The sequence below is a fragment of the Falco biarmicus genome, chromosome 4, assembly GCF_023638135.1.
Source record: "Falco biarmicus isolate bFalBia1 chromosome 4, bFalBia1.pri, whole genome shotgun sequence".
NCBI lineage: Eukaryota > Metazoa > Chordata > Aves > Falconiformes > Falconidae > Falco > Falco biarmicus.
This window is the reverse complement of record NC_079291.1, coordinates 76,368,724-76,395,449: the sequence shown is the minus strand read 5'-3', so window position 1 is coordinate 76,395,449 and position 26,726 is coordinate 76,368,724. Positions and strand designations below refer to the sequence as shown.

The 26,726-nt window shown below is 41.6% G+C and overlaps 2 protein-coding genes across 12 annotated transcripts in view; one reads left to right on the top strand and one right to left on the bottom strand.

The window, feature by feature from the left end:
- Positions 1-15,357, bottom strand: part of TMEM204 (transmembrane protein 204) — a 29,655-nt gene extending 14,298 nt beyond the window's left edge. Inside the window, exon 1 of the mRNA XM_056336051.1 lies at positions 14,270-15,357. Within this exon, the coding sequence (XP_056192026.1) occupies positions 14,270-14,549 (280 nt within the window). The 5' untranslated portion in view covers positions 14,550-15,357. The remainder of the gene's footprint in view (positions 1-14,269) is intronic.
- Positions 1-26,726, top strand: part of IFT140 (intraflagellar transport 140) — an 85,985-nt gene that overhangs the window by 51,902 nt on the left and 7,357 nt on the right. For 7 of the 11 annotated variants that reach the window (XM_056336029.1, XM_056336024.1, XM_056336030.1 and 4 more), the window contains 2 exons: positions 19,560-19,643; positions 24,779-24,956. In XM_056336029.1, coding sequence (XP_056192004.1) covers positions 19,560-19,643; positions 24,779-24,956 — 262 coding nt within the window. The remainder of the gene's footprint in view (positions 1-19,559; positions 19,644-24,778; positions 24,957-26,726) is intronic. The other 4 variants (XM_056336032.1, XM_056336031.1, XM_056336033.1 and 1 more) reach the window with 1 other exon arrangement.

Below are 26,726 nucleotides of genomic sequence, written 5' to 3'. Positions count from 1 at the left end.
CACAGTGCCATTCTTTGTAAAAGAATTAAGGGATATGTTTAGATCAACTGCCCTCGGCCTTATGGGTGATTTTAAGTTCCCAGGCGTCAACTGAGAATATTGTAAGGTGGACACAAACAGGTCCAGGAAATTTTTGAAGCACGCTGAAGATAACTTCTTGGCGCAGGTACTGGGGGAGCCAACTAGGAAAGGTGCCCTCCCAGGTTTGTAGTTTGTGAACAGAGAGGGACTGGTGGGTAAAGTGGTTGTTGGTGGCTGGTTTAGTCACAGTGACCACGAAGTAGCCAAGTTTCAAAACATTGGCTTCAAAACTTCAGTGCTGGATGTGGGGAGAGCAGACTTTGGGCTGCTGAACAGCTAGTCAGTAAGGTCCTCTGGGAATCCGCTTTAGAAGGTATTGGGATCCATGAGTGCTCGCTACTTTTTAAGAGTGCAGGAGCAGGCAATTCCAGATTGTCAAGAGTCATGCAGGCGGGGCAGAAAGCTGGCTTGGCTAGGCAGGGATCTTATTCTAGAACTTAGACAGAAAGGGAAAGTGTATGGCCAAAGAAGCAAGGACAGGTGCTATGGGAGGACCGCAGGGATGCTGTTTGCCACTGTAGGGAGAAAATTTGTGCAGCCCAAAGCTTGATTAGAGTTCAAGCTGGCTAGCACTGTGAAGGACAACAAAAAGAGCTTTTAAAAAAACATGTTACAGCAAAAGGAGGATCTGATGGAACATTAGTCTGTTCCTTGATGAGGTCAGTCACCTCACAAACAGGGACATAGACAAAGCAGAGGCATTTAATGCCTTCTTCACTTCTGTCTTTAACACCGATGATGGGCCCTGGGACCCCAGAGCCCTGTGTTGGAAGACCGTGACTGGGGGGATGATAAACTCCCAGCCAGCCCTGAACTTGTCTGAGACTTGCTGCTCCAGCTGGATGTGCATAAATCTACGGGCCCCGATGGGATTCATCCCAGGGTACCGAAAGAGCTGGCCACTGGAATCACGGGAACTCTCTCAATTATTTTTCAATGGTCTTGGGAGTCTGGAGAGGTCCTCATCAACTGGAAGCTGCCAAACGCTGTCCCAGTTTTCAAGACTGGTCAGAAGGAAGACCCTGGCAACTACAGTCCTGTCAGTCTCAGTTCAGTGCCTGGTAAAATTGTGGAGAAGGTTATTCTGGGAGTTACTGAAAAACACTTGAGAGACAACACAGTCATTGGTCACCGTCAGCACAGATTAATGAGGGGAAGGTCCTGCTTAACCAGCTTAATGTCTTTTTATGACAAGGTCAGCCATCTAGTTGACCAAAGGAAGCCAGTAGATGTGGTGGGTTTGGGACTGTAGCAAAGCTTTTGAATACCGTCTCTCCCAGTGTCCTGGGTAAACTGTCCAGCACGTGGCCAGACACGTCTGTAACGTGCTGGGAGAGCAACGGCCCGATGGATCGGGCTGGGAACATTACAGTAAATGAGGTTACATCAGGCCGGCGCCCGGTCACCAGTGGGGTTCCTCAGGCCTCAATTTTAGGGCCAATTCTCTTTAATGCTTTTATAAATTATCTGGATGCAGGAATCAAAGGTACATTAAGTAAGTTTGCTGGTGATACTAAACTAGGAGGAGCTGTGACCTCCCTCAAGGGCAGAGAGGCCTTAGAGAGAGATCTGAATAGGCGAGAGCTGGGCCATCACCAAGCATATGAAATCCAAGAAGGGCGAGTGGCACGTTCTCCACCTGGGATGGGGTAATCCTGGTTATGCATCCAAAATGGGGGGCGAGAAGTTGGAGAGCAGCCCCATGGAAAGAGATCTGGGGGTCTGGGTTGATGGCAAGTTGAATATGAGCCAGCAGCGTGCCCCAGCAGCCAAAAGGGCCAGGCGTGCCCTGGGGTGTGTTCAGCACAGCACAGGTAGCTGGTCGAGGGAGGGGACTGTCCCACTCCCCACTGCCCTGGTGCAGCCCCCCCTCCAGCACTGTGTGCAGTTTTGGTTGCCTCAGTACAAGAAGGGCATCAGCCTCCAAGAGTGTGTCCAGGGGAGCATGGCCAGGATGGTGAAAAGCCTCAAAAGCCAGGCTTGACAAGCAGCGGCTGAGGTCACTTGGCTTGTTCAGCTTGGAGAAGAGGAGGCTGAGGGGTGCCCTCATGGCAGCCTGCACCTCCCTCAAGGGGGGCAACGGCAGGGGAGATGCTGGTCTCCTCTCACTGGTGACCAGTGATAGAACACGAGGAAATGGGATGAAGCTGCCTCCAGGGAAACACAGATTGGACACTGAGGAAAGGTTCTTCGCTGAGAGGGTGCTTGGTCCCTAGAACAGTCTTCCCAGGGAAGCGGTTGTGGCCCCAAGCCTGCCAGAATTCAAGGAGCACCTAAAGGATGCTTCTTAGTGGTATAGTTGATTTTTAGGTAGTCTGCAAGGAGCAGGCAGTTGGACTTTGGTCGTTATGGGTCCCCTCCAACTCAAGATATTCTATCATTTGGTATGAAATATAGAAAACAAACACAGAAATTATTACAGGCAGATCTCTGTAGTCTTGACTAGAGACCTGATTAAAATGTGTCTCGGCTGGCTACTGGGAGATGAATGGAATATATTCATTGCAAAGTTGGGTGCTTTTAGTCAGGCTTTTTTCCTACTTTTCCTGTTAACCTGATGGATGTCCTGTTTTCATCCTTTTCCTTCCTCTCTAGCAAAAGGTGCGATTTGTAAATATCATTGTGCCAGTTCAACTTCTTGTGCTAGTATGTCATTGCTACTCCGAAACAGAAGCAGCTTAGTGTTTCAGTTGGCTTATATGAGAAAAAGAAAGGCTCTGGACATGAGTATTCTTAACTGGTTATAAGTTTAGCAGGTGCACTGCCTACCATAATTTGATTCCTGATCTTCCAAGGAGACTGCTAGGAAGTGCAGAAAACAAAACTTGATACAAACAAGCAAGAGTAAACTTCACTGGGGTAATCATTGAGTTTGTTCTACTTTTCTGAGTTATAAAAATGAGTTTACCCTTTATTTCCCCCTCATATGTCATCTTTAGCTTTCAGCACTCTAAATAACAACTCATGATTTAATTAAAATTTAATATAATATTCTATCATATATGAAAAAGTTAGTTAAGAACTGTAGTCCATTAAACTTTTTCACATTGCTATCTTCTTAACATTTTATTCATACTTAGTATTTTGGCTTTTCCTAGTGAGTTAATCTGTGACGGAAGAGGAAAATTATTCCACTCAAAAAAAGAGTTTGTTTCATTTGATCGTGTTTATCTTTCAAAGTTGTCCTTTCTAGCACCGGGAGCATTTAGATCTCTTGCTGTGTTGAATGCTTACAGGTCATGAAACATGTTGGCTAATAACAGAATCACATTCAGATGTCTGAGTTTTGTAAATATCAGTAAAACTTTGAGCATTTGGACTGTTCTTCTGGTTTTCAATGTAAATGGACTTCATAATACTTTGAGGACCAGTGCTTGCTGAAGAGATATTAATGACTTTCAAAGGAGAAGCGTACTAAGTAAAGAGCAGACTTGCAGCTATTATTATTACTGTAATTTGTCAACAGAGCTATCTGTAATGTTAAATTAAAAAACAGCTATAATAAATTCTGTTGCCTTGTTTGTATATAGTATGCATGAACTTTTTTTTTTAAAAAAAAGCCTCTGTTGTTATATACTCTCTAAATGTCTGAAGCTTATCCCAGAAATACATTCTACCCCTTGACATAGGAAGAAAGACCGAATTTTTGCCTTCACTGTTATTCAGACTTCTTTTAAACACTTAACTGTGTTATAAATTCTTTTGGCTTTGCCACAGATGGTATTATATCTAGCATACTAAGAATGGTAAGTTTATGACTGTGACTCAATTGAATTCCAAAAGAATTTGTAATAATTTAGTCTTCATTCAAACTCCATTCTAACTTGCAGTAGTAACTCTATTCTTCTTGCAGTAGAGCTTGTTAATTGTATTCAGCCTGAAAGTGCCACTCTGCAGAAGACTGTGCTTGCTTACTCATAGCCGTTGTAACTTTGAGTGTTGTCAGCTCAGCACATGGCAATTCTATTGTACACACACAACCCTAAGCTGAGCTCCTGTGACGTGAAACCTACTACCCCAAAAGGTGGTAGTTGTGGAAAGCAGCTCTGGCCTCCTTTTATTGAGGGCAACCAATGGACAACACTGATCAAGAGTGTGCAATTTCAAAGCATTTCTTCAGAGCCTGTACCCAAAGATGTTGAAGATGTAAATCATGTTGAGGAAGGCCAAGCCACAAAGCTGTCTTCCTGCTCAATCCAGGAATAAATATTTCTCATCTCTTATAAAATTATCTGCCCTATAGTTTTTGTAAGAGCTGTGAAATTTAGTGTTTACTTCTGTGCTCTTTTACTCTGTCTGTTGCTATTTTAAATTATTTGTAAACCAGAAACTCCTCAGTAGCCAGCTTCAGTCCATTCTGATGTGTTTTCTATAGATTTTATAATTAGTATGAATTTAGGATCATCTGTTCAACCATTTCAAACGTTTCTGCTTAATTTACAGTAGCCATGACCCTGTTCTACCTTTCTGTGGCCATTGCAGACTTCATCAACTTTTGCAGAATTATTTGTTTAGCCACAATTTGTAACACAAGTTCATAATGGTTATAACGTTTGCATAATTACTGGTGGCATTTGTGTTAACGTTTTGCTTCTAGAATCTATTGTTGAAGACTGTCATGACATGTATTTTGAATGTCCCACTTTTTTTGTTTTGAACTCATTATTGTTAATGTCACGTGTCTCCTGAAGTTTAACTGTGAAAGGAGTTTCCTTATAGCTAAGAGGTGGATACTTCCAGCAGAACAGAACTGGGCACTGCAGAAGGTGTTTATTCCTTTGTGCATGTCTGACATAGGTGAAGGAGGGAGGGCAATCCAGAATACATCTCTGCTTTATACATACCTTTCCTTCATCTCCCTTAAGATGCAACTTTGCTGTTGAGAACTGGAAAGGGGTAGACACTGAATGGCTTCAAAACTCTGCTCTAAGCGGCTGTTGTTCAATATAAAATGCCAGTCTCTGGCTTTTTCTTTCTGGAAGCCCATCTTGATCCCAGTTTACTGTGAGAAGTAGTTAAGTCATGGGCAGGGTATCCAGCTGGGTCTGCTGTACAGCTGGGGGTACTGGCTAATGAATTCTGCTTTGTTTAAAACACAGTGATCAGTCAAGGGTCAAAACCCAAACTCCAGGGATGAGACCAATTCAAATTCCTTGTTGTTTCGCTCACTTCCTAGACCAGATGCATCCATCTGGGTTAGAAATGTTGATTTGATTTTGTTATTTGCAAGCAGCAATTTTGGTTTGTTATGTTCTGTGGTAGCCCAGGACTATTTGCACTTTGCAGAAGTAGGTTATCCATATTGGGGAGTAATTTGCAGTGTTTTGGGATAATGTGGAAGGATGATCTCACTGAAAAATCAGATTATGCTAATTACTTAAAACGTGAGAGTTTCTTCTACTTTTCTGTCTGCACATAGGGAAAAAACAATCATAAGTGGGAATTTAAGCTTTTTAGTGATTAAAGCACAGAGTGTGTATGAAGGAAACTAAATGGCCCAAGATATTTTAGTATTTGTTTAAAACATCCCCTGAGAAACACCACTTTCGGTGAACAAAAATTTTAATGCAAACTTCAGTCCAGCTTCTGTAACTCATTAAATCATCAGCCCTGGGGAGAGTCTAGTGACCACATGTTTACTCACTGTATAGGAACAGTACTGACTCCCAGCATCTCACTGCGGCTTCACCATTCCCTGCCGATCATCTAAGCTGCAGGAGCTGACTCTGAGCATGCTGTTATCACATCCCTGCTGTGGGACACAAAACATGTTACATCTAAAAAATGCTATTTAAACTTTGTAATTAGGTGGACAGGTATTCATTATGCTTAGCTGAAGGATAGTGCCACCTTAGGCTGCTGCTAAGTTGCTTACATCTGTCAGTCTATCCATACTTGAAATCTCCTGAAAAATTTTGCTTGTTTCTATGGATTGTTTTGGTGTTAAACAACTGCTTTAGCTGTGTTTAACTTCAGTTTTCTTTTAACCAAAAGTTACCCTTTTAGGTTATTGATTTTAAAATTTATTCCAGCCAACTGGAGTTCTGAGTGTAATACCTTTTCATCGTTGACTTGCTTTTTAAACGTTACTCGGTTGTTAACCCTTTTTCTCTGTCAATGTAAAACAGCAGACTTCATAGGAGGAGTTTAATGGTTGCTATGTTTGTGATGAAAGAAATTTTTAAAAAAGTATTATATCAGTGCTCTTTCCTTGCTATAGTTTTTGGGTTTATTTATTGATTACTTATTCAGTGAATTACTGAGTATGAGTTCTGAGATGTACTTGATAGTCTTCATAAATGCTAAATGTTCATATGTGACTTTATTCTGGAAAGGAGGATAAATGGTTGCATTTCTGAAATGGAAATTTCTAAATAATTATGGATGGAACTAGTAATGCTTCTTACGCTTAAGTTGCTTTACTTATTTTTGTAAGAACCTGTTTTCAGTTGCTTGTAACTTTGCTAGACTGCATTTTCTTAGGCTGGGTGTCTGCAGGCTGAGATCATATTCTGCTGTAAAAATTTAATCTAAGTAGGTCAGTAATTAGATTTTTCTCTGATACAATCAAGAGCCTCTGAGTACATGGTTTTCCTCTGGAACCTGACATTTTGCTGAGGTGTTCCCCTGAGATAAGGGATGCATCTCCTGCTGGTCCATTAATATTCACTCCAGTAAGTAATTTGGTAAGTCTTTGTGACACTGCCTTAAGAGAACCGTAGCTGACAACCAAATCCTTTGAAAGCCCAGCAGTGCTAGGCATGTTCGTCACATCATGGCTCTGTTGTCACAGAGCAGTGAATATGCCACAGTATTGGCTACACTCTTGGCATGTGTTCATCCAGCCACTGTGGTACCAGACACTGAAGAGCAGAGAGCAAAGAGTTCATTCTGTCCAAGCACCTCACTGCAGGGCTCTGCTGAACTCCACTTCTCATTCCTGCCTCAGTTACTAAGCCATTTGGAAAATAATAGTTATGCTTCTGCATTAACTTAAAAGTTTGAAGCCTGCCCGTGGTTGAGGTTGGGCTTAGTGTGTGGGTTTGTAGAGCAGAGTTCTACTTTTTCAGCCTTTTGGAATAATTTTTAAAATCCACATTATAAGGACTTTAGAAATGCAAAGCCAAGCATCCAGACAATGGGAAAAGCCAGAAAAGTACACTGTCACCTAAATGGGCTTAGACTGTTTTTTCGTAGCGCTTTGTGAAAAAGCTGAAGTGGTGCTATTCAGACTGGCTCTCTGTTTGACTTCTGTCTTGCTAACTCTTACTAATGGTTTTGCTATTAACAAAGTTGAGTTCCAGCCTGGAGAACTGAATTCCATATTAATAAATAATTTTTAAAAAGCCTTCTTTATAATTCTACAAAAAAAAAATCCACTTTAGCCAAACTTTTGGCAACCAGTTGTGTGTTCCCCTTGTTTCAGATGTCAGCATTGTCAGCAAGGAGCAGATCTGCAGAAACAGTCTCTACAGCTGACATGGAAGTCAGCTGGAGCTGTGCCTTGAATATCAAGATCACTATGAAAATGCATAGTACAATTATGCTTCATTTTAAAACATAGGAGATTCAGCACTTTACTGTTAAAGTAGTTAAGAGATAATAAAGACAATAAATAGAATCACATCTCCCAAACTTGTGTTCTATTTATGAAGTCTGGACTTTTAATTTTTTCTGCTGATTTAAATTTGTGGTATTTCTTTCGTTAACCTCTTGAGCTGTTTTTTGGAGTATGAATTAGAAAATACATTGAAACACTTCAAAGGTATTTGTTAAACAAGCTGAAACAAATGCTAGCAGCTTGTAAGGGCACCTTTGCATGACTGTGGGAAGAGTTAATTAAAGCACTGCCTCTTTGAAAATGATATTTTCATGGTCTGGATGTACACTAACTTCTTCGAAGTGAAACAGATCTGAATCTAGTTTTTTTTCTTTATTGGTTTGTACCCTTTCCACATTATGATGTTGTCTGCATGTCTTACTGTAACGACAAGACTTCATCCTGACAAGGAAAGTCTCTCCCTCTCTTTTCTTTTTCAGTCTCTGTGAGCAGCCATGCAGCTTTCAGCTACAAGCTCAATACATTCTGTTGCTGGATGGATATCTTAAAAATGAGAGCAGTCACATAATTTGCTTAGTTTCATCTCCTGGGTGGCTTTCTGGAGTATGCAATTTATGCTTTTTCATTTAAAAACAGTAATTAAAAAAAAAAGAGGCGGAGGGAGGAGAAACCAGTCTATTTCAGCACAACTAAAAGAATGTGCTGATGTGACAAACTGGTGAAATCTTCCATCCCTTTAGGTATTTTGGAACTTTATGATTGAGCTCATTTGAGTGTGAAACTTCATATTTGAATATTTAGTTTAAAAGGCTTACAGATGTTATTTGGGGAGAGAAGACTGGTGGTTTGTTTTTTTAACAGCTTCAAGTAGTTACTTTTGGAGTGAAGACATAGCTACATCAACTATTTTCAACATAAGCAAGTACTTACCGTTAAATGACGGGGATCTTTCAAACTCAACATCGAGAACCCTTTTATATAGTCACCTATTTGAACAGACTGTAGATAGTTCCTGTTGGGATGTTAGTTGTCTACATGTTATGGTTTGCCTGTTGATAACCATCAGTAGGATGTTCTGTGTTCGTGCATTTAATCTGAAATTTTCAAAAACTCCATAGCCATTTTCACTCTTAATGCTGTATTTGAATTTAGAGTCTCAATAGTGAGAGTAATCAAACATTATTTTTCAGGATAATAGTTTTGTGCAATGCATGGGAAGGTACTCTATTGAAACATATATTAGGTTCATTTTCCTGTCCTGAATCCCGAAAAGTTTTGAATTTTTCCAAAGTAACTACACAGCATAGTAAAATCCACATCAAAATGAGCCTTCACTCTAATTTGGAGAGTCAAACCTCTTACAGTTCCCCTCCACTGGCCTCTACTGTTAAATTGGTAATTTCACTTATTTATATATTGATCATATTGCAGATGTTAAGAGGGGAAGTCACAAGCCCTGGGGAGCTGCCAGCTGTCTGCCCTGCCTCCATCTCTGTGTCACAACCTGAGCAATTTACCAGGCAATCATGTACATAATAGGTTTTGGGCTTTTTTTTTTTTAATCTGATGGTAGTTCCTGTCATCTCCAAATGCAGCTGGCCTCCTTTTTTAATCTGCATATATTGAAAAAGCAACATGTGTCTACAGCATGCTCAGCTGCTTGACTCAGTCTGGCTTCCATCCAGCCAAATTTCAGAGAGTTTTGTGGACATGGGAGATTTGTGAGAATACAGTGGTTATGGGCACTCAAGTGAACTATTGCCTCTGCAAGCAAGTATTGTCCTTACTCCCACACTGAGAAGCATCGTGCCTTAGCCACCGCATTTCATAGTGTACATGTGTTTGCATAAATCATACATTTAAGGTGTTTGTATTTGGTCTCTCTGGCAGCCATGTAGCTGTTCATGATACCGTGCCTCTCCCTGGCACTGGTTACACCTCCTTGTAAGAACTTGTGAGGACAATTAACAATGGGTATCTTGCTCTGGGCATCTGTAGATGATACATGCTTCCCACTGTTGGGATTTTTGTTGTGTCTTCTGGAACCCTAAAGAACTGAGCAAGGTTTTTATATCTTTTAAGCCCCTCCCTATTCCTGCATATCCACATTGTTCATAATGTTCTTTAGACAACAAGGGACAGACTGTGACCTCGGCTAATGAATAAATCAGCTCCATCTGTCCACCCAGAGATAGCCTTGTAGCACAGCAGGACGTAAGGGCATATTTGTACTGCACAGTGCGGTTAAAAATAGCTAAGCTGATTCCAAGTAATCTGGTGTGTTCACACAGTGCAATGCAGTATTACTGGCCAGGTATTGGGCCGGGATGTAGGTAACAAGGGCTTTGTGTATGTCTGGTTTGCTCTGAGAGGGCATCACTCGTGGTGTAACTACGTGGTCTTGCTACTCAAGGTAGCTTGTGTGACCCTGTGTGACACTGCATCGCTCGATATGCTGTGTCTGCTCATGCATTAAGTGGGCACAAAGCTGAGTATTGAGTACTCAAGACATGCTGTCTTACCCAAGATCTTACTAAGTGTATGCTTCTGCTACATGTGGTCTTTTTTTGAAGGGTTAAGAGATGCAGACAAAAGAATAATCTTTGTACATTTTTAATACATAATACATAAATTTGTAAATTTTGCTACAGCTCTGGAACTGCATAACCTTTGGCAAATTCCTTTGCTCTCATTGAGATGAGAGTTAGGCTGCCTGGCTAGGTTTCCTTAAAGTGTTTTGAAGAGGGGATGTACCGTGAGTTCTTGGTGAAGCCTTTAAGTTTGTGTCGTCTAGTGGTTTGTCCATGTTAGAAAAGCTTTGACAGTTGTCCTTGTAACTGGGCTCTGATTCTCAGCATAAGCAAAGATTTCAGATCTGATAGTTAGCTGCCACTGAAAGGAGCTATTCTTACCCGTCCTAACACTTGCGTCACTCAGCTTGTGCTAGAAGCAGTACCTGTTGGTCTCCTGCTACCACTGCTTAATCTAACAGAAAAATAACCACACAAAAAACGCATCCCCGCCCCAAACCTTCTACTCCAACCCTGGCTGTTTTCTTGCTGTGCTGCTGGTCATTTGAACTGTCTCACAGAAGCTTTTCAGCGTCACAGATGGCTGAAAGAAAGGTGCAGGACTGCACAGTGAGAAGAGAAATGAAGAAGCTGATAAAGACAAATAGAAGGGCCTGAGATCTCCCCCTTCCAGGAGCAGTGAGGACAGGAGCTTGAAGAACAGAGCTGAGGGGTTTTATCCTAGGGCCAAAGTAATCCATGTTTCTTGTGTTGTGCCTTACTGAAATAGTTTGCATTGAGATGCTTTGTTTCCATATAGTATTTTTTAATACCGTTTACTCCTGTCCCTGGATTTCTTTTTTCCCCCATTTCTAATCTTTTTTTTTGTCTCTTACAATCTCTCTGCTACAGTATCTGCAATCTCTCCTTGTCATTTATGTCACTTGGTATTTATACCAGTGGTCCTTTACTGACACTTTAATACCCTTGATGCAGTGTTTACGTTGCAGGATTTGAATGCAAAATACCTTAGTTTTCCCCTTGCTCCAGCGGTTTGTGTTGCAGTGAAATAATTCACACAGGTGTCCTGGTAGCGGGGAATTGGATCAGAGAGGTATTTGGTATGGAATTTGACTTTGCATTTTCAGAGAGGCTTTTGGCAGACATGCTCTATCATATCGACTCTTCCTGTTCGTTCCCTGTGCGGTCTTTAGACAGATCATTTACTGTGACTTTCACCCGAAATATGCAAAGCTTCAATTATTATTTGTTTCAATTTCATGTAGTTTAAGCTCATGCAAATCCTGACACAATGAGCTACTTCCATAATTTTTCTTGCAAATCATTTTGCTTGTCTTGCAAATTGTTTTGTTTGAGCTGTGTATGCAATGAGGGGAAAAAACACCTCAGCTTTATCATGTCCCCTGAAGAGGAGCTTTGCCAATGATTTCAGTGGAAGAAAAAGCAGGCAGTGAAAGTCAGTGAAAAATAAGTTTTAAGAATGTGCTCCCCTCTGCCAGTGAGCGAGCCTGCTTATAGTAGTGCATTTAGTTGGCTGTTACTTATATAGTACTTGTACAGAAGTCATCAGTATATGGAAAAGCAAATTCTCAAAGGATTTACAGTTTTTCTGTTGAACTGTGAGACAAATAACTCGCTCTCTCCCCAATATGTATGTGTTTATATCTATATTTTTTTAATATCTGCAAGATTGTGGCCTTTTTTGCACTGCTATTGCAAGAACATATTTTGTGTTTATTGTTCTACAAATGGTATCCAAAATACTACATGGGTAACTCTTACTGAGGAAGGAATTCCTGTGTTCAGAAAGTTATCTTTATATGTATGCACATACATACACACATATTTGTGATTTATCCGCAGCTGGCAGATGAGGACTGCCATACATATTACTAAAATAACGTGATTTGTTATTAGACAAATAGACAAATGTGACAAAAACATGGATGGAGAATCAGGCTCATATTGACTATGTGTACAATCCGTGGGAACATTTGTCTTAAAAATGTGCAACAGATTTGTTTCCTACTTAGTTTGTCATGGCACAGCTGTGGAGATGAGATTTTCTTTTAAATGCTTTATAAAGATTCAGAATTGGCCTTTTGCTTATTATTTGCTTGCAGATTAAATAATGAATGGATGCTTTATTCCTATACCAATTGAGTCACTGGGCTTTAAAGTCCTCCTTTAAATTAGGATTTTTAAGAGTGCTTTGTCAGAGAATGCTTCTGGGGATTTGATCATACTATAATTATTAACTTGAAATTTAATGTTTTCCTATCACATTTATCTTCTATTTGACATAAGAAATTGCTGCCCATACAATTTTGCCATGAAACAGATACATCTGTGCCAGTCTTTATAGCACCTCCCATCTTCTGACCTGTGCACAGCAAGAAATAAAAGTTTGTGTGTTTAGAGTGCTGCAGGAGCCAAATTCAATATGCCAGAGCTCATTCTAGCTGTTAAATATAGAACACCTACTTTTAAAATTCAGGAACGGTATGCATGTTTCTCAAGTTAGAACATGGCTTATAAATATTTATTGGGGCAGTGATCCCTCTGATGAAGTTGCAGGTACACATCAAGGACCTTTTTCAATGGTCTAATCTGTTTTATAATGGTTTGTAATTACAAAAGTTCTTTCAGTTAAAAACTAATGTGAAGTTAGGTTTAGGGCTTTATAATGGTTTAGAAGTTTTTTGTTTGTGACTTATGCAGCTTTAATATCAGCAAATGTGCAAAAAATATTGCCTCGCAATTTTGTTGGAAAACGTGATAGGGAATGGGTCCACATTAAAGCATTTTCTTAAAAGAAATTCCTCTTATATTTGTTTGGTTTTGTCTCCAGAGGGATATAAGAGACTTTGAGGAGGAGCAGAGCATTTTGTTCTTTCTCCGCATTTCAAACCATGAATAAAAATCTATCTGAAATTACTTAGTATTAGTAATGCTACTGTCCTTCAGAAGCATCAGAGCTGTGTATGAGCACTGTCAAAATCTCTGGGAAATCCTACTGTCTGTCAAGGCATGAACTTACAGACGTTTCTTCTGTTAAATTCAGTTCCTTGAAGGATGCAGTTGATCTGACTGACTGACCGGCCCCCGAGGCTCTGCTGCTCCCAGCCCTCGCCCCCCAGCAGCTTGCCCGGCTGCCTGCCCCCAAGCCAGCTGCTGGAAGCAGAGGCTTTCCGTGGAGCAAACCTCTTGGAACCACAGCTAGCTGTGGTCACAGCTGTCGTGTCAGAGATGACCACAGGTACTCCAAGCACAGTTCTGCACTAGTTTCTTAATGAGAGCAAGGTCACATCATTAACGTGAATATGATAAGGTGCACTTTTTGATTATTCTGCTTTATAATTCTCAACATTGGCTTACAGAGTTTCATTATACAAAATTTTTTAACTAGCTCAGTTTAAGCTATATGCATTCTTCAGATCCCCTGAGTCTGTGAATTTGCAAAATCAGAAAACCACCTTGCTTAATGATTTCCATGCTCCCCAAGTAATATACTAATTGTGTTTTTTCACCAAGAAGAATAGTTGCATACATTAAGGCCTGTCTCAGTTTTACATGTTTTTACCAAAACTGTTTCTGTCTTTTCTGCTCCTGGCACTTCCAACAAAAGTAGACAGAAGGGAGAAATAACTTAGCATGGCATCTAAATACTTTGTTTCTTTTTTTCCAAAAATTTTATGGTATTCAGAGCAACTACAGTTGGTGTTTAATGTATTGAGAAGGAAGGAATATGCTTATAGCAGGACCCCAAGAGGGAAGAGCGAGCGGCCAATGTCTCAAAGCTTTAGGCTAACATTGCACAGATTATTTTTTCAAAGTGTATCGTTCTGTACATTGTATAAACCAGCACTATATAGATTACTTTTAGGGTGGGAGGAGAAGGAGTTCAGTCCATCACTGTTGGACATAATTATTCTTATTTTTCCAAATGAATTTGTTTGGGGATGAATGTTAAGAGATGTTTAGAATCAGATGGTTCATAGTGATTTCAGGATTAGGCTATAAATCTCCTGGGGACCAGGTATACCATATCAATTGTAACCTAGTGTAAACAGAGAAGACAAGAGATTGAACTTACATTTGACAGTGCTGCGTGACTCCTGGAACCCAGCTGACTCGGAACCCCAGCCCAGGGCTTCACACTCGCGCTCCTCCCCTTGCCCATGCCTGGCACTTGTGCTTGCACCTCCTCTGCTCTTCTCTGCCAGCCAGCACATCTTCCAGAGCCCCACGCTACGTTTACGCCCATCCTCCAGGGTCTGGTATACCCAGTTGGGAGTAAAGGCAGCCGCATTGTTAAGAATAAGCGAGACCAGGGCTACCAACACAGCTGTGGCTACCAGTTTCTGGACAGTCATATCTGACTGTCACCTTGCTGCCAGTCTCTATTTGCAGAAGACACGAGGTTTCAATCAGCTGCAGCACATTGAAATTGGACTTGAATCAGAGGCAGCTTCGCTTGGATGTTACGAAGGGCTAGAGGACATCACCGTTCATTCTCAAAGTCAATTCCAGAGGTGTTTCTGATCAAGGAAATGCAAATTTTGTGAGGTAGGTAGGAGAATTCCATAAAATAAGAACACAAAGAAGCTTTCTTAGGTCCTTCCCAGCTTTGGCTTATCCACCTTCTTGCACTTTAATAAGTAATGCCAGTCCTGTGATGAACTGAACGATAGGGAGGTCCATTCCTTGTGACACAAGGTGAATCCAGAAAGACTCCAGTCTCAAGGCAGGAGAGCCAGGGCTGTTGCAGGGGCAGAGGTGGAGATGCTCACCAGCAGTGTACTAAGCGTGCCGGGTCCTCCGAGTCAATCAGTGCTGCTCTGAAAGCCTTTTTCGTGGGTGCGAACTTCAGTATATCCCGCAAACTGTGACAAATGTCATTCTCTCAAAGCCAAGCCGATCTGGAGGTGAATGCTATCATCCCAGAGGAGCTCTGCAAGTTCGGTGTATCTTGAAGTTTGCTCTGCCGTATCGTGTCCCTCTCTGAAGATCCGAGCTGTGGGTGCAGGGACGGGAGAACAGCCACTGCTGTGAGGAAAAGCCCCCCCCACCTCTCCACGAAGAGGAAATGGCTGTTTTTGTGGCTGTTTTTGGTGAGCCTCAGGGCGTAGTCGGCTGCAACAAACAGAGCCACTGCCACAGCAGTCAAACATTAACAGGATGTGTTTCCTGAAAGGAAAAGACTATGGAGACTTCTAAAGTTGTACCTCCTCCCCTCCCCGTCTCACTCCTCCTCCCCTCCCAGCAGCACAGAGCAGGGCTGCGAGGACCAGGCTGCACATCGCAGGGGAGCCCAGGGAGCAAATCACACGTCCTCTTGAAAAGTAAAAAAAGAATTCCCCAGCCTCAACCCTCGGAGCATCAGGTGTGCAGAAATGGATTGAGGAGAGGGATTTTGAAATGCTTTTTACTGAAAGAAAAGCAATATTGGGGTTAGATGTTGAATAGTGTGACAAGAGCAATGGAGGGGCGTCCACCGATGTCTCCCTTCCTCTCTGCAACCCTGGAAGGAAGCATGGCAGATAAATAAGAAATATAAAATCTTGAGATTCTTAACTTGATAGACAAAGGAATTTGGGGGTCTCTGAAAAGGCAGTTGCAGGTTACAACGTGAATGAAGCTGAAAATCGCTGCATTGCAACTGGGTTGGCACAGCCCCGAGCCTCACGTCCCGCTTTGCTGTGAACGCTGGTGGCTGTGCAGTGCCTCTGAGAAGGCTGGCCACCTCCCGGCAGTGCCCAGAGGCTGGAAAAGCTTCTGCAAGTTGCTTAATGTAGTGCCTCTGTTCACCATCCAGTATAGAATCAACTACCACACAGCAAGCCAGGACCGCAGCACTGGTGCTGCAAAAGCTGCAAGGAAAGCAGCTCTAATAAACAGGTTAAGAAAGTTCTGGAGGACGTTTCCAACAGTCCTTGAACATGGATGTTTCCAGAGGAGGCTTGCAGAGAGCAGCTCTCCATGTAGTCCTGCTGCGGCTGGCAGCTTCTCCTGCCCCTTGGGGTCTTATTGCTGTGGTTATGCCCTTCCTTGAGCTGAGCTGAGCCTGTCAAAATTCTTTAGGCTGAGAAAATACTGTAGAAGGTGTAGTATTAAATAGTATATTGTGAAATGAAGGTGTAACGTTCCGTCAGGAGCCTGGAGAGGGAGTAGTGAGAAGTCGTGGCAGGAGTACCGGCATCACCGCACAGCCTGCACCTGAGATGTTGGCACAAGAGTTCACAGGGGTGTAATTAATAGAATTAGGTGAGAAACTGTTTTGATTTTATAGCAGCTCTATCTTACTAGCTAAGTTATTTGGCCCTTAATCGACAGGTTCATACTGACCCAATACACATAGACAAACTGGAAATTTTTTGAAAGGCAACGTTTTATTTTCTAAGACTTCTTGTGGAGAGGAGCGGAAAATATTTCAGTGAAGTTCATATGCCCCTATAATTAGTTTTCAGCTATTGGAATTGAATGTACAAATCTGGTTATGAACTCACCCCTTCCTTAGTGCACTTGATTCATTTTTAATCCTTAAATGGATTGAACTTTGAGCATCTTAGTACTTTGACAGCGGTATGGCATCTTTTCCTCCTTTTTCCTGTGATTGGTCATGTTTCCATACATCCCTGGTTTTAGAAGTTTCAGTATAAATAACACGCTGGTGTCTGCCATTCTTCAAAGACATTTCCTAACAACTGTATTTTCATATTTTATAAGCCAGGATTATTTGTTACTGTTTTAAGCCTGTGATTGAGCAGCAAGGCAGATGATGTTCATACACAGATAGTGTCAGGAGAGATTTACCTTTAGGGAAAAATCTCTTCTACCCAATCGTACACCTGCTTCTGCCCCCTCCTGTCTTTGATTTTTGTGATTTGTTGAAGTCTGAGTATGTATTTTCAGAAGGGCACAGACTTTCTTTACATGTTACATGCAAAAAAAAAGAAAAAAAAGCAATTGTATTTCACAAAGACTGAACAAATCAGTCTAATAATTTAAAGCATAGTCACATCTCTTCCTCTTTTCACGCCAGTTATTTGGTGTGAGAATATTCAACCTCTTTTTTGAATTCCATCAACATGAAAAATAAATTATATTCTTCCTAAGTTATATTTCTCTTTGAGTGCCAAAGGCACCAGGTGATCAGCATCAGGTGATCATCACAGCATTAGTTTTGTGGTTTGAGATCTATGATACTTGAGAAATTCTTCATGTTACATATGCAAATCTGTGCGAGTCAATGAGTTTACATTTAAGGCAGCTTTCCCAGAGGAAAAAAAAAAAATCTCATTCTCTCTCCCAAATTGCCTGTTGTTGTGGCTGCAGGTGTGTGGGTGGCTATGCAGTGAGTTGCAGCTGGGAAGAGATGCAGGTGAGTCAAATAGATCGTTTCACTGCCACATCAAACACAGGAGATGGTGCTGGGACTGGTGACAGAGTTGGCCTTAGATCAGGTGCTTTGTCCTTCTAGCTGTGGTGGGGTGGTCATCTCAGAAGAGGCTGCATGGCTTCAAGCCCGTGTGGTCTCTCTCTGGATGGGGACTGCCGCATCACAAACGATTTCAGACTTTTAGTTTTTGCGATGGTGGAATTTGTTCTGGGAACCCTGATCGCAGCTTACAGAGCAGGAAGGACAACAGTGCAGCGCTCTTCAGCCCACCCAGGTAACACACCAGTACGGACAGTATCTGAGCAGCAGCGCAAGGTAGCAGTAATTGCTGTTGGCTGCAGTAATTCAGCAAGCATGTGATGACTTTTTCCCATGGCAAAATTTCTGGTGGGTGTTCTTGTCTGGAAGTAGCTGTTTGCTCTTTTTTTCTATGCTAGAGAGTAGTTCTAGTGGTAGGTTCAGTTACTCCATCAAATTTGCAGAGCAGCTTATAAAGCATTTTGGGTGTTTCTGGGTGATAAATCAGTTATGTAAATGTAATTAGACTTTCAGAATCTTAATAATTTAGATTATATCAGATAAATAGTTGCTTCCATGCTGAATTTATCTATTTACTATGTAACAAATTCTGCTTACAGTTGCTTATGTGGAGCATAATATTTTTTTCTGTTATTTTTTAGTAGGCAAATGGCTTTTTATCATTCTATTCAACTAATACCAATATTTAAAGATGTAAAATTGGGGAATTCCTCAAATAAGTAGATCACTTCAAGTCAAAATTAAATAAGTTTTGCAAAGATCTGGTAAATTTTCCTATCCTCATACTGAAAGGGCACAGTTGTTAATTTTTGTTACAGTTTTAACCAAATGGTTCTTGTTGGTGTATTCACAGTCAGACATTTTCTATCTTCACTCAGAGATCTTGCACTTCCAGTACAAAACAGTCTGGGAATCCCTCTGATCCTTTAAAAAAGAAAAAAAAACATCGATCACCTTAATGAACACTTCTCTACTGTTAAGTGTGCAGCAGTATATTAAATTGCAGTACTTACTGCATTCCTTAGGACACAAGAGTTTTGTTTGATAAAATTCACAGTGAACAATAACCTGGTGCTGATTTCATCAGGGCAAGTTTGGAACAGACAAAGCTATGTATTTAATATGATATTATAGATACTATTCTGTAAAGCTTTTATTGCTTTATCAAATATTCTGTATCTGCCAGGGAAGAGGTTTTTTGGAATCATCTAGACAGCTTTCAGTGTTCTGATCATACATGAAAAATGCCTGACACGTTTCCTGGAGAAACACTCGTTTAATATGATTAAAGCTATCAACAATCTAATTGAATTGTTGCAGCTTTTAATGCATTATTTAGTTCCTTGTTATCTTTTACTCCCACTAAAAAGGCATAACCAGAATCCGAAAAATGTGTTTTAAAATCATCTAACATAATCTAGCTACATCAAATAAAACTTCATTTTTTCAAGTCCTCAGTTTTTTCTTGGTTACAAGAGAACAGACAGTAAGCCACCAATTTTGACATTATAACTATTTATTTTGCAGTGGTTTGAAGATAAGATCGGTGTCCATTTTTATAGGTGTGTTCAAAATTTTACATAGTACTTCTAAATGATCAGCTTTTCATTCCTGCTAACCTTAGTTGTCATGTAGTTTGTCTCATTCTGACTGTGTCCAAGCCCTCTTTAGTCGTTATGGTCTACAGCTGATGCTTTTATCCTGTGACCAGTCTACCAAATCACATTGATGTAAAATTGCTCATAAATGAATGAACTGGTCAGAATCACCCACTGTTGTACATTTAAGCCAGATGACGTGCTAACGCTTTTTTTAAAGGGGTGGAAGGTGCAACTTTAAGTTGCTGACATCCAGGCAAGGTATTAACATTTGAAAAATAGGAATAGATGTTGCTAATTTTCCTTGAGAAGCAGCACCTGCTTTGTCGCATCCTTTTCCTTTCCAGTGAAGACGCCCCCGAGCAGCACGTAGGCAGCGGGTGGAGGCTGGGAAGGGTGCCCCGTGCCAGCCCTGTCATGTTTACTTCAGGGTGAGTCTCCCAGCAAACGCTTTGCACCAGGACGGTACAGCTGCAGTGGTCCCAGTTGGATGAGCTGCTGAGAATCTGCTTTGAATTTCTCATACAGTTTATTTTGTCGTAGGGAAGTGAAGCTTCCTCGTCCCCACTTGTGGGTTGGCAAATGCTCTCCCCCGTGCTGGATTTATTTATTTCCGTTTTTGACAGCCCAGGCTGTGCCTGAGGCGCGAGGGGACACCCACTGGTCCGGGTAGATGTATGCATTAGGGAAATAATATTGTTACGTCCTTAATGTGTATTATTATTATGATATACTATCTATCATATAATGTTACAGGGGTGTAATAATATGTAGTTATATATAATAGTGTTACTGTATCTGATATTAGTGTTATAGATATTGTACCTTATATTGGTGTTTCCCTTTGCATTATGAAGTAGTCTTTTAAAGCAGAATGCTCAGGGTCCTGTTCAACAAACTGGGGCCCAAATTGGAAAGAGAGATTCCTTTTTTTCTGCTGACCAAGTTATTTGGAGGCAAGAGACGGAACATATGTTCATTTTCCAAATATACCCCATTAAACAGAGGGAGAGAGATTTTGTAGTGAGATGCTTCAGACATATAATTCTCCAGCAATTCTAAATAATACTCCATTTACTGGATTTTTTTTTTTCTACACTTTCATGCAGAATGGGTGATGAAAATATATAGGAACAGAAGGGTTTGTAAAATCAGACTGTTAGATACTATAAACATAGTTCCATGGAAAAACAGATGCAAAACATCGGATATAAAGGAAGAAAAACTTTTTCATCAAATACATGGTAAAGCTTGTGTCCGGTCTTAAGAGGCATCAAAGTTTACTTTTCTCATCCATAGCACTACTGATGCGGCCTGAAGCCTGGGGAGTTCGGGGTGCAGCAGCAGATCATTTATTCACGTGCTTCACGGGGAGGTGTTGCTCCCCGGCGTGCTCGGGGAGCGTATTCCCATGGCTCTGCTCGTGCTGGTGCTGTGTCTGGTCTTCATTAAGTTTCCAGCTTCGTCTGATGAAGTACAGATGCAAGCAGCTTTCCAGGGGGAGAAAAGGAGGAAGAGAAGGAGGGGAAGAACAGGAAATTCCCAGAGCATGAGCTGGGGGCAGGTTAAAACATTACTTGGTATTTTATATGTGACAGTGGGGCCAGACCTGGAAAGAAGAGTTGCTGGCTTTTAAGGATGCAAGGACAGTTTGTCTTTCTCGCTACACTAACAACTATTGAGAGAGAAGCCATGGTTTGCCTGGGATTTAAGTGAGCCTGTTTTGTGCCTCCTGTTTCTTGGTCCTTAACAAGACCTACATTAATTTGCCTGCATTCCTCAGGGACAGCAAAACGGATGGGCAGGACTGTTGCTCTGGTGTGGGAGGCGTCTGCCTGCCAGGGAGGTTGTGCCATCCCAAGGCCAAGGCTGGTCTTCTTGAGACACAGAGAAATGTGGAAGCCTGTTGCTGGTGCTTCCCAGATTGTTCTCTTCTCTAAACCCATCCCTTGCCTGCAGGCCTGCCTGCTCCTGCCAGCAAGCCTGTTGGGTGCCTCGAGCTGAACAGTTTGCAAGGGAAATCTCTGATGAAGAATTTGCTGTTATAAAACGTATCTGCTCTTTCTGATCAGCCATGGTGTGGAGAGGCTGGAGGTGTCTCTTACGGGTAAAGGTAAAACTGAGATTCTGGCTAAAAGTCCCCATGTCTTTCTGCAAAGGAGCTGTGATGATTTAGCATGGTCCGTGTCGTTGCCCAGCGGGGGCTCGGTCACGGTGCTCTGTGGTGGTCAACAGCTGTGCAGTTTGTGCCTGTGTTAGGCAGTGAGACTTTCTGTGGTGTGTGCTATTGAATTTTTGTCAAGTGCTTTGGATCTTTTGCACTTCACAGGTTGGTAGTACTCTGGTACCTTTCTAGTTTTTAAATAAGATACAATAAACCACATATTAAACTAATAAATACAAATATATTAATAAGCATATAATATACGCATATGAAGACTGTCTTTGCCAGCAAATAGTACATTGCTGTGTCAGAAATACCTGCAGACCTTAGCAGCAGTATATGGAGTGCCATGCAAAACTGAATGGTCTCTCGAAGCAGAAACAGTTTTCCAATATTTTGCTGCAGGAAGAACATTGAAATAATACATGTATGTGCCTTATCAGAGCAGTTTCCTTCTTGTGAGGGAAATGTCCACGGGAGAGAACCAGCGTCTGCTGCAGCTCCACATTGACCAGGGGAGAAGGTTTGGCTGTGGGTTCTCCCCCGTGCAGCTGCTAACAAAGCCCTCCTTAGCTCTAGTGGGAGAATGGGAACTGCTCTGTGCAGAGCAGGGCCGGTTCATTAGATAAAACATTCCTTCAAGTGCTTCTGGGGGGTGGAGGCAGGAGAAGGGATGGTCAGAGGGAGGCAACATGCTCACATAGCCGCTTGTGCTGCTCTTGGCCTCTCTCTTGGTCTTTGTGCTGGTTAAGTTTGCGCAAGCACTGCTCTACCATGAACACTTCCAAGTTCAGCATCTTTGGTCTGGTTTGACCACAGTGCTGAATTCTGGTGTGTGCTCACCACCTGCTCAGCTGGGACTGTCGGGAAGGCAGTGCTTGCCAAAGTAAAACTGAATGCAGAGTACATCAACTGGAGATGTTTCTTCCTCTGTATTTGTTGCACCCAAGTGGTACCCCCGCTGCTGGAGCCCCTTGGATTAGTTTTACAAATAGTTTGGAGTGGAGGAGAAAGAAGTGGGATGGCCAGAGATCCAGCTCCTCAGGGCAGAGGTACATTTGGGTGGTCCAATGTGTATGGCTGGCATGGGTGCTGAGGTGGCCCGCAGGCAGGCTGTGCGTGCAGCAGCATCTCCCACCGAGTTTTGAAGTTGGCAGGAGCTGTTGCCATTCAGGAAAGCATAATGCAGCTGATAGATGATGAGTAGCATCTTCTAAGTCCTGGTGTGTGTCTCTGCATACTGTTATCTTTTAACTTTGTACTTTAAAATACACTGTTCTGTTTCCTTTCAAAAGTTTCCACTCCCTGTAGTCTAAATCAGATTTCTCATCTGTTTATCTGTTCAAGCCCATGAAATCTCATCTTCTTGCACTGAGAGAATTGCAGGCTGTCAAAGCTCTGAAAAATAAAGATTTTGATTTCCTTTCAGTAATTTGCCATTAGTCAGTTTGACAAATCGCAGCACAGACGTGCATTCCTTCACCCAGAGTGAAACGGCTTTTGGCAACTTCTTCTGGCATGCTACAGACTTTGGAAAATATTTCTTTTCCTTGTGTGCAGTGAAGCATAGCCGTGCACATGCACCCCAAGATTTTGCATCTTTTACTAATGACAGAACTCACTGTGCACCTTGATCAAAGCAGGTGACCATATCTAACACAACCTAAATGTACTTTAAAGGTATTTTCCTGCTCTTTCTAGTTCTAGATACAGGCAGTGGCTGGAATAAAAGGGAAGCCAATTCCAATTTTTCAAAAATTAGGAAGATCGCATCTTCTGCTGATACAAAGTCAGCATTTCTATATTGAGTGACAATGCATAGACTTACAAAAACCTCACCGCTAGATCCTTCTGAGTGTAAGGTCTTTCCAGTTCAGAAATTACTGTGTTCTGTTTCAATGTTCCTTTTGGCTTCCCAGTGGGGGGGACTCGGATGTGTCAGAGCAGAGCATGAGAGGAGGCTGCATTTGAACCACATTCAGCACGGACATGCAGATGTAAGAAATTCAGTAAAATATTCAGACGTGTATTTTTGCTTTACTAAACAAGCAGAACATCTGAAATTTCCCCCTGAATTATCGCTTCTGATCCTATTTTATTTTCTCTAGACTGTTTGGCCTTAATGAAGTTTGTCACATACATTGATCACTACCTGGAAACATTATTCCAGTTGTAGTTGCAAATAAAAAATGCTGTAATTGTAAAGTAACTTGGGAAAAGCATTTTTTGTTTGCTTTTCTTTATTGTTTGTGTTTGACAGCACATTGTGTCTCATCTGCTTTGCTGCTTCCCGGTTAGTCACTTTTCCCTATTTGTGCCGGGCTTTCCCACAGCAACTGGGAAGAGAAAAACATTTTAATCATAGGAAAACTGGAAGGGGATTTGCTTGCAGATGGAGGAGCTGAAGTGTCATTCAACTTTTTTTTGTTTGTTTGTTTTTGTTTTCTTCTTCTATCATCTAGACACTTATTTTGTGTTGTGGTGGTATGTGAGAACTGTATGGACCATACCTCTGCTGAGGTTCACACACTGAAAAAAACCCATATTTTGAATGTGTGTGGTTTCTATTAGTCAAACATATTGCATTTTATTCTGAAGAGCCTCAAATGCAAACAGAATCTATGAATACCTTTGCACGTCACCTCATGTAATGGTCAACTGTGTTATGGTTCTCCTGTTGAGCAATGCTGCCTGCTGAGACCTGATGTTGCAGCATGGGAGCGTGGTGCTCAACTAGTCCCTGCCCTTTGTCTTGGCACAGGATTTGGCAATGTTCAGCATAAGCTCTTAGCCCTGAGTTCTCATCCTGAGCATTGCAAAGTTTTTCTTTGTGCCATTTTTTTATGCAACTTTTAAATTAGAACATGATAGTTTGCTCGGTTGTTTCCTACGCATCATTCCCTGTTACTGAGCGCAACTATTAGGCTCCTAATAGATGTTGCATATTTGAACTATGCAAGACAGTTTGAGTGTAAGGTTTATGTGTACAAGACTTTTCCCATAATTTTTCTTTTGAAATCTGAACATTGACGTGGGGGAATTGTGAATGTCTATATGTTGCAGCTACAGCAAGAAGCACAGTGATTGGTGCATGATCAATGTTTATACACGTGCAAACGTAACTGCTTTTGTTTAGACGTTGGTGTAAAACAAAACCTGCCAACCAGATTTCCTTAAGGCTGTGGGCATTCAGCTCCAGAACTGAGCTTTATGTCCGAGGCCTATTTCTGTTCCTCTCCAATCTTTGCACAGCAACTGGAGTCTCTGTCACATCCAGCAAGTGTCCAATATACTAATGGTTTTCTTTTTCGTGCTCCTTTTCCCTTGCATCTTACCTGCTCAGTACCCAAGCCTTAAAGGTGACACCGTAACAGCTCTCCTCTTCTTTCCCATTTCTCACAGTGAGGCTGTCTGGGAGAACATGGCTCGCATGTGCGTGAAGACTCAGAGGCTCGATGTGGCCAAAATTTGCCTTGGAAACATGGGTCACGCAAGAGGAGCCAAGGCATTGAGGGAGGCTGAACAAGAACCAGAGCAGGAGGCCAGAGTGGCCGTGCTGGCCATTCAGCTGGGCATGCTGGTAAGCCTGCTGACTGTATGCATCCCAGAATATCCACCCTGCTTAACTAGGGACAAAAAAGAGAAACTAACAATTTGTTAAAATTTTGTAAAACATGTTATGGTGCAGAAAGGTTGGAGGGGGAGTTAAATGTATTGCCAGGTTTCCAAGGAGCAGTGAAGAATAGTTTTGGCAATTATTTTCCTAGAGTTGAGTGTTTATCCTGGGGAAATAGGCATCTCCTTCAGCAGTGCACAATTCCTGCGTGACGCTGATAGGGGCTTTCCCTGAACTCCAGAGGCTCAGCAGTTACCCCAAGCCCTTTTAATGTTTCTCAAAAGAGTAGATGAGAATGAGAATGGCAGAACCTGATGCCTGGAAATAAGAATACCAGGAGCCACGGCTGCCTAAGGGTATAGCTAATTAATTTGCCTGTTTCCTTAACTGCTGTACAGAATTTATATGGGAGTTTTACTCCCATGTGAAAAATTGCTGAGTGAAGGAAGCTGCTGGCTGAATGAAGGAAACATCTTTTAAGGATGGTTTATGTGTGAAACATTAAACAGAAAAACTGTTTTCTTGGGGATTAGTTCTTCCAAGCTTAATCATTCTGTGTTTGACGGGATTAAAAAAAGGGTGCACTTTAAGTGTTCCAGCTAGAATGTTTCAACAAACATATTTTAATGTCCAGTATGGGAAATGCAAGTTCCCTTTTGACGTGTTTGTTTGTAGAGTGAAAGGCTAAAACTGTTCTGCCAGAGAATAAGGGCTTGCCTAAGGCATTTAAACAGTCTAGGCAAAATTGGTGTTTCCTGTGGGAATGGAGAGCTGTGGCAAGTCACATTCGCTGCTTGTGCTGTCGCAGGGACATCTGCTGTACTACAGTTGCCCAGATTTCCATCCTGGCTTCTTCCATCATGTGAGCAGTAACTTGCCTGGATGCAGCACAGCCAGAGGACACGGTCAGGCTGTCCTCCCCACAGTCTGGTGCACAGGGTGACTGTCCTTTGTTCCTGCATTTGGAGCCCAACCTGGCAGTTAATACACAGCAAAATGGAGATTTGTCTTTCCCCTGTGTCTTTGTTGTAGTCTGAACCCTCCTGCCTTGATTACCAATAGAACTGAGATCTAAAATGGGTTTCAGACCAACGTTATCATGTGGGTTGAACACTGACCAGAGCACTGTTGAGTTAGATGAGTGATAAGAGCATGTGTTCCACTGGGTTTGCCTTTATTTAATGTCTTCATTAATGGTCTTCAAGAAAAGCAGAAATTTCTAGTTTGGGAACCGTAAAAGATCCAGGCGTATGATCTGTAAGAGGGAAAAAAACTGGAAAAGGATAATCGATTAAATACCCCACAGGTCACAGGAAATCATGAATTAGATAAAAAATGGCAAGGTGCTATGACGGCAAAAATCTGTTTGGGGCTGCATTTGAAGAGACACAATATCCTGGGACTTTGATTTGATAATTTCTATTTGTTGCAGCTACAGCTGGAACATTGATTTCCACTCTCAAGTATCTCATTACCAGAAAAAAAATGTTGATGAACTGGAAGAAGTTCAGAGAAAATCAGTGCAAATTGTTAAGCTCTTGGAAAGATTTCACAGACGAGGAAATCTTTAAGATAGCTGAATAATTAGAATTTGGCTGTAAAAGGTGTTTAGCAATCTACAACAATAAATGAGAGTATATTTATTTATAAGAGTATAAATGCTGAATAGAGAGTAACTACTCTGAGTTAAAGTGAAGAAGAAAAGGAGAATTCAAACTAAATGTTTGGAAAACC